The sequence below is a fragment of the Podarcis vaucheri genome (assembly GCF_965113315.1).
Source record: "Podarcis vaucheri genome assembly, chromosome: 2".
Classification (NCBI taxonomy): Eukaryota; Metazoa; Chordata; class Lepidosauria; order Squamata; family Lacertidae; genus Podarcis; species Podarcis vaucheri.
Window position 1 is genome coordinate 132,438,178 of NC_138760.1, and position 15,401 is coordinate 132,453,578.

Genomic DNA, 15,401 nt, shown 5'->3' on the forward strand with positions numbered 1-15,401 from the left:
GGGGTACAGTCACAGAAGGAAAACAAACAATTAGAACAATGTACAACAATAAATTTAAAATTTATAAATGCGATAATCGTATAGGCACCTGAAACTTTAAGATAAACTACCGCAGGGCACTGACTCAGATTCACCCATGGAACCGAGTTTGGGGATTTTCTTAACGAACTAGTTTGAGTGGGGAGATGGTCTGCGCCTACAGAAGGGTTTAAATAAATGAATAACCAAAGATGTAAAAACTGTCAGAACCTGCGTTCGACCGAGCTCCTCCGAAATCGCCTCCGACGTGATTAACGACCTGAGCCTCTGATAAGGCTCCAGGCAGATTCCCATTACGCAGAGTTTCAAAGCAGCAGAAGTGATGAGAAGTTTGAGCTACATTGCTAGGTTTTGTTTTCCAGGCTACGCAGACAGAAAAGAAATACATCCTCTCTCTGTGAGAGACAGAGAGCAACTGAAAAACAAAGGAACAGGAAACCAGTAACATCACATCCGTCTCCTGTCTTCCGTGAGACTTCCAACAGCCTGGAATCTCTGGAATGTAAACAGAGTCCTGTGACTCCAAGAGCACTGCACAGTGGCAACACACAGAAATCATCAAAAACCACCTTTTCACAGGTGAAGTTGTGTGGAAATGGGCAGATTTCCCCCCTCCAGGATGGACAAGTGAAGCACTCTGTGAATATTGACCTTTAATTGAAGGAAACAGTTCAAAGACAACAGAGGGAGGTTGAGGACAATCTTTATTGGTGCAGCTCAGAGCAAATCATCCCAAGGCTTAACATCGTTATCACCACAAAATAGCTGAATCTTTACAGAGCAATTAAGAAATCACCAGCTCAGTGGAGACAAAAGTATCAGGGCTAAAGAAGGAGATGGGCTGTCCCTGGAAATGGACTCATGTTTCGAGGGAGGGGGGAAAGAGGGATTGAGGAGGAATAATAGGGTGTGCACATTTAATTTATTGTTATATTGGGGGAGCCGGCACCCCTAAATTCCTGGAACCAGTAATGGGTTGAATCATGGTCTCTGAATCTCCAGATCTAGCAGGGATTCAAAAGCTGGAATACTGATAATGGCTGCATAGAATGAGCCATGAAGAAATTGGGGGAGCCCCACCCTGAGGTCCAAATTAGTGAGCAGGGACAAGAGTTTTGAGCTTTGGGGATTTCAGTTGCTGTGGCCTGATGTGTGTGTGGGGGAGGTTTCAGTCTGTCAGCAGCCAGCTGGAAGGAGAGTTTCGGAACATGGCTGGTGTCTGTCTGAATCGAAAGCTGCTTTGGCTAGGAACCTCTTGGGATTTTGATGCCGTGAGCCCATCATATATAGGTATCAATAAACCATATAACCTAAAGACACCAGAGTTTTCGCTGCACCTCATTTCCTGGACCCCTGGAACCTCACACCACTCAAAGATTGGGGTGGGGTGTTATCAATATAGTTGGGTAATGCCCGCTTTGATCACGAGGAAGTTGTTGGGACTAATTTGCAACAAGGGGAAACGGGTCTTTGACTCCTATTTTCTCCAGAAGGCAGGTCCTTCCAAGAAGGGGCTTGCTGAAAGTGAGTCAAAGTTTACGAGGAGGAAAACTTACGGGGAAATTCTGTGAGCTCCAGATCCTATCACGTACCTTTCCAGGAAAGCATGCATTGCTAGTCTGACTGCATTATAAGTATCGTACACGGAAGGGCAACTGCTTGGAGTGTAGAAGGTTCAGTCCCCGGCACGTTCAAGAAGGGCTAGAAAGACTCACCCTCTGAAACATCAGTTGAGCCACTGCCAGTCAGAGTGGGCATATGGGACCAGCCCTAGTGGAAATGCTGCTGAGCCAGAGGGACTCGGTCTAAGGCAGTTTCCAGTGACCCTGTGTTCCCAGGTCACACAAGGGGCAGCTGGGGGGGGGAGCCATCTTAGTCCACAGCAAGAAGAGCAGCAAAGGAATTGGGTGTGGGGAACGTTCTCCAGCCCAAGGGCCACGTTCTCTTCTGGGGAACCTTCTGGGGGCCACATGCCCATGGTGGGCAGGAGCAGAGCATCAAAGGCCAGTGTGAAGTTTTCACAGGAGACCAGTCTCTGCACAAGCTCAACCTCCCCTCTCCATCAGAGCAAGCAAGAAACATGATTGGAGTAGAAGGACAAATCCCAGCCAGTTAAAGAGTCTAAAGGAAGGGGCGACACAAGGCTGGGGAGAGTCCCATGGGCCACATGGAGAGGTTTGGGAGGCCACATGAGAAACCTCCCCAATTCAGTTGTGAGTCTCCCCATCAGGGCTTGAAGGACCAGTCCTGGCAGTCTGACCAGATTCCTGGTTGTTTTCAGGGACAGCTCAGGCTGCTCCAGGGAGATTCAAGGCGCAAATTCTCTAGCAGAGAGGTGCAAAGAAGGAATCAGGTTGCCATAACTTGCAATCAACAAGCGGAAAGGGAAACAAAAAAAGAAACTTTCCCCAAATGACAAGCAAGCAACAGAGGTGGGGGAGGGGTGGACACTGTCGTTCTTGGTCTGTGACTCCTTCCATCCACCTTCCAAGGAGGTTTCCACCCTCTGAGCATGGACAGAGGGCAACTGGCAGGAAGAACAGAGCTTCTCCACATCCCAGGATCCTGATGGAGCAGCGAAGTCTAACTGATGAGTCCTGCAGGCAGAGAAGAGAGAGACAAGCCCATCACTGTGGGGTGAGGAACGGGGAGAAAGGGGTAGAAGAATCCCTGGCAAGATTGGGGGGACACTCCATAGAGCGGCCATCAGATATTGTGAACTACAATTCCCATCACCTCCACTTATGGGCCTGGCAGGGGGGGCTCTGAGGAGGGAAGGAGGCAGACGGAGGGAGACTTGGCTGGCTTTGGCAGTGGAGAAGAGGAGGTTCAGAAGGGACCAAGGAGATCTCTCCAGATCAGAAATGGGGAACCACGGACCCTGGACCAAATGTGGCCCCCAGGCCAAATGCCAGCCCTGGTCTCTTCACTCGGCTTCTGCTAAGGAACTTTGCTTGACTGTCTCTCAGGTGGGACATTCCCCTGGATACCCCCTTCCAGGACATGATATTGGAGTGTGTGCATCAGGGGATGGATTTGTCCATAGAAAGCCCCTCCCATCTGTTCTACAAGGAAGTCATGGCGGGGGCACAGGAAGCAGCCAGGAGAAGGGAGTTGGAGGGGGAGGAGGAGGATGGAAGAGCAGAGAGGAAAGTTACCTGCAGGCTGAGGAACAGCTTGCCCTAGGAGAGAAAATAAATAGAAAGATTCTGTCAGCATCAGATGTCCCTTGAAATAGCTTCTCTGGCAATACGGCAACCCCCCCCCCCCCCCAAGATCAAGATGACACACTCCAGGAAAAACTAGGAACTCCCCCCCCCATTCTGTCCTAAGGAGTATGAGGGGTGAAAGAAAGTCTTTTTATTAAATAAATATTTCCTTCCCAATACAATCTTGCCAACTAATTTCTTTCCCATTACCCAATGTCCCCAACCCACAAACCCTCCCATATTCCTTCGGCTGCCTCCTTTGGGGCTCTGTATTGCCCAGTTGTTGATTCTGGGATTAAAGGCCCTTCGCTCAGCAGGGAGAGAGAGCCTTTGACTTCCTGCTGGGACCAGGAAGCTGCAAAACATCTGTGTCCTTACTCTGCTCAAAGGCTTCAGAGCCAGAGATGCTTTTGAATTTCTCCCTCATATGTTGAACAGGAGGTTTAGGTCTTAATCTACAGATTTAAACCTCAGACCATCTCCATAAGAACTGAGGCTCCATTTGAGGCACCCAGAGGGACCTCCTAGGAGTGGAGAAGGAACAGAACCCTCCAGAGCCTCTGCCTAAGAAGAGGAGGGGAGCCTGGAGCCCAATCCAGCCCCACACCCAACCCTCCCTCTCCCCCTGACACCCCACACTCACCTTTCTTGTTCTTCAGGTAAAGGGCGAGTCCAGTGGCCCCAAAGACCAGCCCCAGCACAATCCCCACAATCCCCGTCCACATCTTGCTCCTGGCAGAGTCCGACTGTGGCTCTGAAGGAAGAAAAAGCCGTGAGTGAGGAAAGGCAAGCCTGGGATCAGCCCCCTGAAGGGGGAGCAACCCATCTAGCGCCCCCCCCAGGAATGCCCCCCACTCCCAGTAGGAAGGCGCCCTACCCCATTTCACCGTGACGGGGCCTTCGAAGCTGGCGTGCTCCACCTGGCAGGTGTAGACGTCTCCACGTTCTGGCTTTGTCTCCAGCATCACCTCAATATGGAAGGTCCAGTCCCCGTTCCGGATGAGGTCCGTGGTCCACACTTTGGGCTCCTCCTTCCCGTTCCTGAACCACTTGATCTCGATCCCCGCAGGGAAGAAGCTGCCCACAGTGCAAATCAGCAGAGTGTTGTGTGGGGAAGATTCAACGTTGTCTGTGGGGGTGATCTTCACCTTGGGCTGGACTGTGGGAGGGAGGCAAGGGAGGTGTGGAAGGAAGGTCAGAGATTTAGGCAGGGAGGGACCTAGAGCAGGAATGTCCAATTTCCAAGAGACTCCTCCAAGAGACTCTGATCTACTCCCACTATAAATAAACTGGCGGTGAGCTACCCATTGGATTTTTGAGGATCCCAGCTTGCGGTGGGGGGTGATGGGGTGGGCTTCCTCCGACCACAGCCACTACTGGTGGCTCCAGAGTCTAAAAGCATCTGCTGAGCCCCAGAGTGATGCTAATCTTCAAGGGGAAGCAGGAAAACCTGGAAAACGACCCTCCTTCCCCTTTCCCCCTCTCTGTTTTTGGAAGTATGGGCGAAAGAGAAATCCTGGAGAAGTTTGCTCTCCAAGCAAAGTTGAATTGGGCAAGTTTTCTTTTTCTTTCCTCTTCTTTTGCTTCCCTTAAAGTCTCAGAGATGAATTACAAGTGGTGAAGAGATCAAAACACCCCTCCTGCCCTTTGGGGAACAGAAGCCCTTTGGAGTATTGCTTGCTTGTGTGTTCATTTGTGTGTGTGTGTGTGTGTTTGGATCTCTAGAAGACAACATACAGTGGTGCCTCGCAAGACGAAAAGAATCCGTTCTGTGATTCTCTTCGTCTAGTGGTTTTTTCATCTTGTGAAGCAAGCCCATTGAAGGATTAGCGGATTAGCGCTATTAGTGGCTTTTAGCGGCTTATCTGCTGATCGGATCAGCTGATAAGCAGCTTAGCGGCTTAGAAAAGGGGGGGGAGGGAAAAAAACCCAGCAGGAATTCGCAAGACATTGTCGTCTTGCGAAGCAAGCCCATAGGAAATTCGTTTTGCGAAGCACCTCCAAAACGGAAAACTCTTTCATCTAGCGAGTTTTCCGTCTTGCGAGGCATTCGTCTTGCGGAGCACCACTGCACATGTTTACACCACGTGAATACATAGAGAGGGCACTGCTGCCTACAATCAGCTACAAAAACTGAGTCCTTTTTATAGTGAAAATAAAATACCTGCAATGAATGAAATGTGATGCTGGCATACAAAGCTCTTTATATTTATCCCTTCCTGTAATTTGGAAATAAAATGTAGCCAATTCACTTTAAATTCTTTAATTGCAATGGTTCAGCAGCCAGCAATTTTTGAAGGAAACTTGTGGAGTATTTATTCTTTTATTTTATTCTTTAGAGCCTTAAACTGCCTTTACTACCCAAAAGTCCCACTGAATTCAATGGAGCTTACTCCGAGATAACTGTGTAAAGATTCTGTAGTCTTATACTGCAATCAAGCCTTTTTACTCAGAAGTATACCACGGAGTTCAGTAGGACTTACTCTCTGGTATGTGCCTGATCATTATCACTGCCAACCTAGCAGTTCAAAAGCACGTCAAAGTGCAAGTAGATAAATAGGTACCTCTCTGGCGGGAAAGTAAACGGTGTTTCCGTGCGCTGCTCTGGTTCGCCAGAAGCGGCTTAGTCATGCTGGCCACATGAACCAGAAGCTGTACGCCAGCTCCCTCGGCCAATAAAGCGAAATGAGCGCCGCAACTCCAGAGTCCCTGACTGGACCTAATGGTCAGGGGTCCCTTTACCTTTACTTATATGCCTGATCATTATTACAGTTTCTATTATTTATTTATATGATTATGATTATTTATAGTCATGATATTCCTTAGAATTCCTCAAATGATCTACTACTCTCTGAGGAGATCTACTTAAGGGCGAATGAAAGCCAGATACACACACAGACAATTTTACTATTTGGAGAGACTATCTCTTCTCCAGCCCTTTTTATGTCCTTTATGAACAAATGTGTCAAGTTTTGTGTGTGTATGCAAATACACATGGGGTGTGTGTGACAAAACTGGGTCTTTGCCCGGGTGACAGAAAGCCCAGTTTGCCACCCCACCCCACCCCCGGGACAGTCAGTCAATCCTACGCTCCCAGCCTCCAACTTCCCACTCCCACCAGTGGGATCACTGACCCCCCCCCCATCTCCCCAAAGTCATCCCAGTTTCCCCAGTGGTCAGGCTGGGCATTCCACAAACTGGGAACTCCTCCTCCCTGGGGGTTCCTGGGATGCCCCTCCCCTTCCTAGGACACTTTCCATCCTTCCGTCTCATTTCCGAGTCCTGGGAATCTCAGGAGTTTGTCCTTCTTTTTTTCCTAGCAAACAGGATGATCTTCAGAATTCACTGCACAGTATCCTTCACTTACAGCACAATGGTCTACTCAGTGTTTCCCAAACTTGGGTTGCCAACTCTTTCTGGACTACAATTCCCATCCTCCCTGACCATTGATCCTGCTCGCTAGGGATGATGGGAATTTCACAAGAACAGCTGCGGTTCTTGTGCCTTTTAGAGCTGAGTGGAAGGCAGAAATTCAACAGGTTACGCCATTTTCTCCCGTGGAAATGGAATTATTGGGAAAGCTTCCCCTGTCAGATATCTGTCTGTGTGTGTGTGTGTGTGTGAGAGAGAGAGAGAGAGAGAGAGAGAGAGAGAGAGAGAGAAATAATAATGATAATAATAATAATAATAAATTTTATTTATATCCCGCCCTCCCCAGCCGAAGCTGGGCTCAGGGCGGCTAACAACAATAAAATAGTACTTATATCTTATAAGTGAATGAAAGATAAGATATTGAAACTATTTGATGTGTTTTAAATTGTTTTTGTTTTGTTTTGCTAGTTTAATTGTTTTTGTTAGCTTAGTGTTATGTATTGTTTTTGTTTTGTATTGTATTGTTTATTTTTCTTTTCTTTTTTTGTAATGTTTAAATTGTAGGAAAAGTAATAAATATTATTTTTAAAAAACAACAACAATAAAATAGTACAAAATTCTAAAAGAGAGAGAATCACCAATTTATTTATGGGCCCTTCACTCCAACTGAAAAACAGCACATCAATTTGTGTGTGATATAGAGCAGATGTTATGCAAATCCACAGCCCCCCCCCCGTGATTATACTAATTTTCCTTTCAATATACTTTTAGGGATAATCCCTTGAGAACGGGGGGGGGGGGAGCTGGAGGGGAGCCTGGTGGCTGAAAATAGTAATGAGTGGGTGGGAAGGAAATGGACCGTGATTATAATAATTATTATTTAATCCTGAATGTATGTGATTTTGAGATTATGGGGTTAATTTCTAAACCCCCCCCCCCGATTTAAACACCCCGATTCCCAGGGAAACCTGGACATATGACAGCCCTACCTGAATCCATGTCACGTGTGCAGGAAACAACAGGTTAATGAGTCACAATTAATAATTGAGTAATGTCCAAATAACATCATTTTGCACTTTAATAATGTTCAGGGTTTCTGTTTGAAATGTGCTCTCTCTGCCCCCCCCTGCAGTCCCCCACTCTAATGTAGTCCAGCGTTGGACTGTGTCCTGGGTTCAAATCCCCCCTGAGCCTTGAGTCTCCTGGGTGTCCCTGGCCAGCCCGTCTCCTCAGCCTGGCCTCCCTCACAGGGTCGTTGTGGGGGTGGAATGAGGAGAGGGGGACCCATAGACAGCACAGGCAGCAAATTAAGTTTTTAATGTTGTATTGTGCTTTTAATTTTGTTGGGAGCCACCCAGAGTGGCTGGGGAAACCCAGCTAGATGGATGGGGTATAAATAATAATAATAAATAATAATAAATAATAATAATAGTAATAATAAAAATCATTACTTCTATTATTGTTGTTGTTATTGTTGTTTGTTGTTGTTATGTTGTTGTTGTTGTTGTTGTTGTTGTTGTAAATACTGCAATTTTGTGTTGCAAGCCGCCCAGAGACCCACAGGTATAGGGTGGGAGGCGAATTTAATTCATAATAAATAACTAAACCAAGGCAGACACCCTCCATATTACAATACACGAAACGGGTTATGATGCTTCCAGGGACACAGAAACTCTGCCTCTGGAGCGGGGCATCAGGATAGGTCCCTTTATCTCTCTGAAAAGCAGGAGGGCGGCGAGGGGCTTCGGGGGGAGAAAGTCCCGGGTCCACCCCCCACCCCATTTTGGGTTCTTCCGGGGGGCCCGTTTCCCATGACGCCCCCCCCCCCGATTCTGGACTCACCGCGCCGCGGTTTGAAGATGGGCGCCTGGATCTCGTAGTTGTGCCGGCAGAAGCGATCCACCTCGGCCATCTCGCTCCGCAGGACGTCCTTGTCCTGGTTCCATCTCTTGACGTCGGGCTCCCCCAGTTCAGCCACAGCCACGAACTTCCCTCGCTCGCTGTCGAAGTAGGAGAGCTCCTGCCGGTCGAAGAAGTACCTTTGTAGGTAGTGGATCCGCTGCGTCCCGTTGGAGAAGTGGCACTCGCCCCTCTTATGGTACAGGAAATGCTCTGGGGGGGTGGAGAAAGAAATGGGGGGGATGCAGACTTCCGGTCTCCGGTTGCCTTAAGGGCGCAGCTCCCACCATAGCGGAGAGTTGCCCCCGCCGGGCAGGAGAGAGACGGTCTGTCTGTCTCCCATTTTCTCTCTCGTGTCACGTGATCCCATGGCCGGGGGGGGGCGGGGAGCTGAGCTGGGAGACCCCCCCCTTCACACACCCCCGAAGGAAAGAGAGAAATCAGAAGGAAGGCCGTTGTGGAGAGGGAGCCACAACCTCCAAGACCCTGGACCCCATGGGCGTAGCCAGGACTTGGGGGGGGGGTCGGAGAGAGAACAGACCTATCTGCTTTTATTTACTCATTTATTTGAGGGGGGCAACTGCTCCCTGCCCCCCATGGCTACGCCCATGCTTATCTCCCCCCTCCCCCCTTTTATTGCCCTCCGGCTGGAAGAGGAAATGTTGGGGGTGGGAGAGAGACCAGGAAAAGGGCGAGATACTAAGGAGGGTGGGAGACGCTTCTCTGCTCTGAAGGGGGCTTCACTGCAAACCCCCCCCCAACGAGACCCCCCCCCCAACGAGACCCCCTCTGCCGGGTAGACCCGGTTTCACTTTCGCTTTCCCTGCCAGAGCGCAGGAAGCGACGCCTGTCTACGCAGGACCCATTTCAGCTCCCAGAGGTCGGGGGGGGGCGGGAGACTGGGAGGGGGGGCCTGCCGCGAGCGGGGGGGGGGAGTTCAGGGTCCCCTTTTCCCCAGTTTTGCTGCCGGTGTCATGGGCAGGGAGGGGCAGTTTACCCCCCCCCCATGATATCAATAAACATCAATAAAAAATACATAGCAAACTGAGGTTCCCCTCCTAACAAAAGTCCTGCCCCTCCCCAACAAAAATCCTGGCTACGCCCATGCCTGTGTTAGGAGCAGAAGAAAGGTATATTTATTTATGCTTTACGTGGAGTCCTTTATAGAGTTAATAATTGGTTACGACATCTCTTGGAAATGATGGGAGATAAATGGACTAATAATTATAAGGATGATTTTGAGAAGCAGGTGAAGAAGAGCTCAGGGCCAGATTCAACTGCCCCCCCCGCAAAAAAGTTCCCTAGGGCTGCCTGCCATCAGCTGTCCTGCAGGAAGACTATTTAATGTGTGAATACTGTGGTTTTATTACAATTCAATTGAATGTTACTTGTAAACTGCTGGCGTAGGATTTTAATCCTGAAAGGTGGGATATAATTAATTGCAATAAATGAATGCTCTCTCCTCCCCAATCCCAGAAGCCTGAGCTGCTCTTTTCCAGTGGGGGGAGTGTTTCCCCTTCCCTCCTGCCCCTTTGCCCCCCCCCTTGTCCTGGAAGAAGCAAAGAGTCCCCGTGGGGGAAGCGAGGATTCTTCAACACCAACTTCGCTGAACTGAACCATATTCTTCGGATGCCTGATTAACTACACCAGTCCTAACTTAAAAACGGAAAGTGTAATGCTGGAAGTCAACAAAAGAGGTTAAAAGATTCTCTCTCAAGGCAAATCTAATAAAATGTACTATAAACACTGACAATTGGGAAACACTGGTCTGCGAGCGCTCCGATTGGAGAGCAGCCTTGACCAAAGGTGTCATGGGTTTTGAAGACACTCGAACTCAGGGCGAAAGGGAGAAACGTGCTAAGAGGAAGGGACGCTTGGCAAATCCTCAAGGGATCAACTCCCGCCCTGAAACCTCTGTCCCTACTGTGGAAGGACATGTGGATCCAGAATTGGCTCCACAGTCACTTACGGACTGACTGCTAAGATCATGGAAGACCATCTACAAGTGATCGTCAAAGGAACCCCACCGATGGGGGTCCCGCTAAGCGGAGTTTCCTCTTCCTTCTCCCCCCATTGCAGACTCTTTGCTCACCTGGAGGCGCCTCCACGCCCAGCCCCTCCGAAGCGGAGACCACCAGCGCCCCCATACCCAGCAGGAGCCCCCCAAAGGCCAAAGGCGCAGCGCCGGAGCCCCCCATCCTTCTCTCTCCTTCGCCCCCCGAAGACTCCCAAATGGGACTTTCTCCGCTCAGCCCCGGGGGAAACTCCTGCAAGCCCCGCCCACTCCCCCGCCCCGCCCCGCGAGCGTCCAATCCGCCTCCGAGCCGAGGCAGCGTCATCGGTCGCCAGGCAGGGAACTCCTGGAAAGAGCATTATCAAGGGCTCTCTCTGCTCCGGATCGATCTGCAAGTTCCTCTTTGCCTTCTCTCCATTGTTGCTGCGTCGCGTGTGAATCAAGATCTTCCCCAGAAAACCTTGGGGGGGGGGGATATAAAGCTTAACAAGGATCTGTCAGTTCCATCCAAAACTTTCCTCTGGCAGCAAAAAGGGACATTTCAGACTCAGGCTTCAAAACAGCGAGATGCGCTTTTCTTCTGCTGCGTTTTAAGCCGCTAAACCTTCGTTCCTTCTTGTATCCGGAAAGAGGAAGGAAATTTCAAGGGGGGAATAACTGTCTGCTGAGGGAGGGGGCTCCCCCTCTTCGCCCCCCCCCAGCCTGCATCCCCAGGAGACCTGGCAGCCCCCCAATAAGGGGACCCCTCCCCCCAATAAAAGCCCCCTCCAGCCCCCAGCTCCCCTGTGCAAGAAACATCCCTGGCGCTGGTGTCTGAGGAGTCCCATGAAGAAACACACGGGGGGGGAGACAGAGAGGAGCCCCCGCAACCCCTTCCCTGGAGGAGACCCCTCCCCTCTTGGGCAGATCAAGCGCCCCCCACCCCAAATGCTGCTCTTTTCGCTCCGTCTCCGGCTGAGGCTCCTGCCTGGGGAAGGTTTACCTGGAGACAGGCTGGTCATCGCCAGGGCGCTTTCTCATTGGCCGAGCTGGCAGGGACTTTCCTGCTCCGCCAAAGCCGCCCCCTGGCCGCCCCCGCCCCACAGCCACTTGGAGGGCGAGCATCCAGGAGGAAGGGGCAAGGGACACTTGGGCTTGAGTCGCCCCTCGCCCGCCTCGGCCCAGGAAGAGCGGCAGAGATGGAGCCCAGAGGAGGAAGAGGAGGAGGAGGAGGAGGAAGAGCCCTTTGCTGCCTCTGGGCGACCCTCCTTCTCGCCCCGCCAAGGGGGGCCGGAGCCCTGAAAGGTCAGGGGGCGCAGAGGGAGGGGGAGATGTCTGGGGAGGGGTCCCTGGAGGGGGGGTGGGGGAGAAATATTGCGCCCCTGGGCGTTGCTTGTGAGTCTCTTGGGCTACAGGGAAGAGAAGCCCCCTCCCCCCGACAGGTGCAGAAGCTGCACCCGGGAAGATGGAGGGGTGGGGGGAGGAAGGAAAGTGGACGCCCCCCCCCCACGAAAGAGTGCTGGGAGTTGCGTGGAATGGGAGGGTGACGGGCAAGGAGGATTTGCTCCCTCAAATAAGGTGATCTAGGTTTTGTTTTAAAAAAGCACACCTACCTACCACACAGATCGGAGTCTGTGCCTTTCCTGTTACAAGGAGGAAAAGGGAAATAAAACGAGAATTACTATTCCTCTCTGTGCTCTTGGCTGCCACAGAGACCTGCCTGGTCCGGAAGCCCCCCGTGGTCGCCCCCAAAAGAATTCAGCCCCCACCCCATTGCCCCCGAAGACAGAGTGGTCTCTCTCCTGGCACAAAAGGGGCCAGAAACTCTGGCGGACTCTAAAAAAACTCGGAGCAAAACCTGCTCTCTTCGGCTGCCCCTTCATAGCAAGGAACCCAGCCGGACGCAAAGGGACTTCACTCCCGAGAAGACGCGATTTAGTTTGCGTGAGTGAGTGAACTCTACAAGAAAGTCAATTTAGGAAATGAAAGAGGCGCATGGCCAATGGCTCTGTCTGTGTGTCCAACAGATTTATCTCTTTTAAAAGCATGCCCAAATTTTAATTCGTGGCATGAGGTAAGTCAAGAGGTGACTGTGGATGATCCACGGTTGAAAGAGGAAATGTAATTATTACTGGTTTCACTTTGGAACAGGGTGGAGATCTAGGCACATGGAGACATGGATTGTTCTCTTGAATGATTATTCCAACTTTCTACCAGTCACCCATATTCAAGTGCACCCAGGACCACCTTTTGGAAATGAGGGGATTTTAAAACTGACGTATTTGTGTGTTTGGGAGCAGATGAAGCCCCCCCCCCCCGTCTACTTAGAGAGCCTTCTTGGTGGTGGCCCCATTCCTAGCAACGGGGCAGGTTCTCCCTCATCCTGCTGCGGGGTCCTAAAGCCCCCCCTCTCCCTCTCCTGCAGTGGAGGACACCCTGGTGGAGCTGGACTTCTTCCAGGAGAGCTTCCCTTCGGAGAAGAAGTCCGGGGAGTTCCTGCTGGAGTTTGACCACGAGGAGATCCTGCACGTGGACTGGGAGAAGAAGGAGAACGTCTGGAGGCTGCCGGACTTCCAGCGCTTCACCAGCTTCGAGGTGCAGGGCGCCCTGGCCAACATCGCCGTCATGAAGAACAACATGGAGGTGCTCATGAAGCGAAGCAACCGCACCCGTGCCCTGAACGGTAGGACACGCGAGGGGGGCAGGGGAGAGAGCTGGGGGGCAGGCAGGGGGTGGCCTCTTGGCCTCTGACCCGGAAGACCCTTCAGGGACCCCTTTCTGCCTCCCCAGAGGGAACTCTGCTGGGGGGAGCCAGTCCTTGGCTGACTGAGACAGGCTAAAAGGGAAGAGAAGCCTGATGGGTGGGAGGGGCAGCATTGCACTCTGTACAAGCTCAGAGGCATTGCCAAACCTGAACACACGGTGCAAAAATACCCACAGCAGCTATTTGGTATGCTTTCCATTTCTAGACTGCTTCAAATGGGTTTTAATCCCCTTTCTTTCTCCATCTCCTTCCTCAGTTGCTCCTTCGGCCACTGTGTACCCGGAAAATGCCGTGGAACTGGGGGACCCCAACGTCCTCATCTGCTTTGTGGACAGGTTCTCCCCCCCAGTGCTGAACGTCACCTGGCTGAAGAACAACGAGGTGGTCTCCGAGGGCGTGGAGGAGACAGACTTCTACCCCAGCGTGGACAACACTTTCCGCAAGTTCTCCTACCTGCCCTTCGTCCCTGAGCAGGGAGACATCTACGTCTGCCAGGTGGAGCACTGGGGCATCCCAGAGGGAAAGATGGAGAAGATCTGGGGTAAGCACCGGGCAGGATTGGGGCTTTTCTCTGGGACTTGAACTCAGAAACCCAGATTCTTGGCTCATGAGAAGCAAGTTCTGATGATCAGAATAAGTTATGCAAGTGAAGTACACTTGCAATTTTGCATAATTTATTCTCCTCCTTCTAGCCATAGAGACAAAAAGGTGCTCAGCTGCCTTTTGGGGGTTCCTTGAGTTAGTTCCTATCATGTATATGGGGAGGGGGTGGAGTGTCAGGACTCCTGGGTTCTTTCTTCCGCTGAACACCCACAGAGAAACAGAGTCCCCCCTTAGCCCTGTCCTCTCTCTCTCCATCCCAGTCTCCAAGGCGCCCTCTCCCATCCCGGAGACGATGGAGAACGTGCTGTGTGCCCTGGGCTTGGCCTTTGGCATCCTGGGCATCATCGCTGGCACCATCCTTTTCTTCAAGGCCATGAGGATGAACGATCGCAGGGGCTTCATGTGAGTCAAACCCGTTTCCCTTCATGGGCTGAGAGACAAATGCAAGGGAACCCAAAATACACAGCAAAGGGGTGGGGTGGGCCTCATCCTGCCCACAAGGTGCTCAGTCTCAATACTCCCAGCTCACCAGCTCCCTTCTCCTTCCTTTTCAGATAATGGGGGATTCCTTTCCTGACAGCCTCTTCCTTGAACCCTCTCAGCTCATCTCCTTTGCCAAGAGTCTCTTCTGCTATGAATCAGCTGGAAGGAGTTGCTTCCTCCGTGTGCAGATTATCCTTAGAAGCTTTTCAGATAATATGTTTAACTTTCGAGAACAATTATGATAGCCAAAGATGCTTAGCCAGACTTACATTACTTTTCTCCCTTTTATGTTTCCCTCTTAACAAAGAAATTGCTCTGACTGTTTAAGTAAATAAGAAAAGTATATGGTTTACTCACAATGTAAGTCTTGCCATGTTTCAACATTTACAGCTCCCTCTATGCAGGTTCTGTAACTCCCTGGTGCCTTTGCTTCTGGCTGTCTAGTAATCGTGCATTTCACAGAATCACAGAATTGTAGAGTTGGAAGGGACCCTAAGAGTCATCTAGTCCAGCCCCCTGCAGTGCAGGAATCTCAGCTAAATCATCTCTGACAGAGGGGCTTGTGGTTTGGCTGCAGATCCTCCCCCAAACTCCATGGTTGAGTCAGGATAGTTTTTGTGGGGGTTTCCTGCTTTGCCTCACCTTGCATCTGCGTGGCCCAAGTAGACCCCCTGCCAACAGAGGGTCAGGCATACTAATTCATATCTCCACCCCACTTGCCCAAAACCATTCACCTCCCTCTCCAGTTTTTGGAGAGAGCCTTACTCAGTTCCGTGCATTGCACTGCAGGAATACACCCCTCAGGTGTTTCGTTAATCACAAAGAGGATTCATCCATCTTGTTGGGGTAGTTTAGCTCCTAAGAGACCCCAAACACTTTTCTTGTCCACATAAAGCAGGGTTGTATCTGTATGTGTGGAGGAAAATATCCCTTCTTCTTCTGCAAAACTTTCGCAATAGCTTCTGTGCAGCCCAATTGCTGTTTTTCATACATGCTCCCATATTTCCAAAAGCAATGAATAAATCTTACAGTTTGTTGA

General features: G+C 50.7%; 2 protein-coding genes and 1 long non-coding RNA gene across 3 annotated transcripts; 1 reads left to right on the forward strand and 2 right to left on the reverse strand.

Moving 5' to 3' along the window:
- Positions 1-725: 725 nt before the first annotated feature.
- On the reverse strand, positions 726-10,873 carry LOC309525828 (H-2 class II histocompatibility antigen, E-S beta chain-like). The gene is made up of 6 exons (XM_082211439.1): positions 10,612-10,873; positions 8,463-8,732; positions 4,126-4,407; positions 3,892-4,002; positions 3,198-3,221; positions 726-2,636 (listed from the first exon to the last, which is right to left on the reverse strand). The coding sequence occupies exons 1-6, from the start codon at positions 10,856-10,858 to the stop codon at positions 2,623-2,625; spliced, it is 948 nt and encodes a 315-aa protein (XP_082067565.1). The 5' UTR covers positions 10,859-10,873; the 3' UTR covers positions 726-2,622.
- Positions 4,822-8,085, reverse strand: LOC309525852. The gene is made up of 2 exons (XR_014216547.1): positions 5,331-8,085; positions 4,822-4,993 (listed from the first exon to the last, which is right to left on the reverse strand). It is a non-coding gene; the product is annotated as an uncharacterized lncRNA (long non-coding RNA).
- Positions 10,874-11,600: 727 nt separating the features above from the next.
- Positions 11,601-15,401, forward strand: LOC309525834 (HLA class II histocompatibility antigen, DR alpha chain-like). Its single transcript, XM_082211447.1, has 5 exons — positions 11,601-11,817; positions 12,938-13,195; positions 13,533-13,817; positions 14,140-14,281; positions 14,434-15,401. Exons 1-5 carry the CDS (start codon positions 11,712-11,714, stop codon positions 14,435-14,437), a joined length of 795 nt encoding a protein of 264 aa, XP_082067573.1. The 5' UTR covers positions 11,601-11,711; the 3' UTR covers positions 14,438-15,401.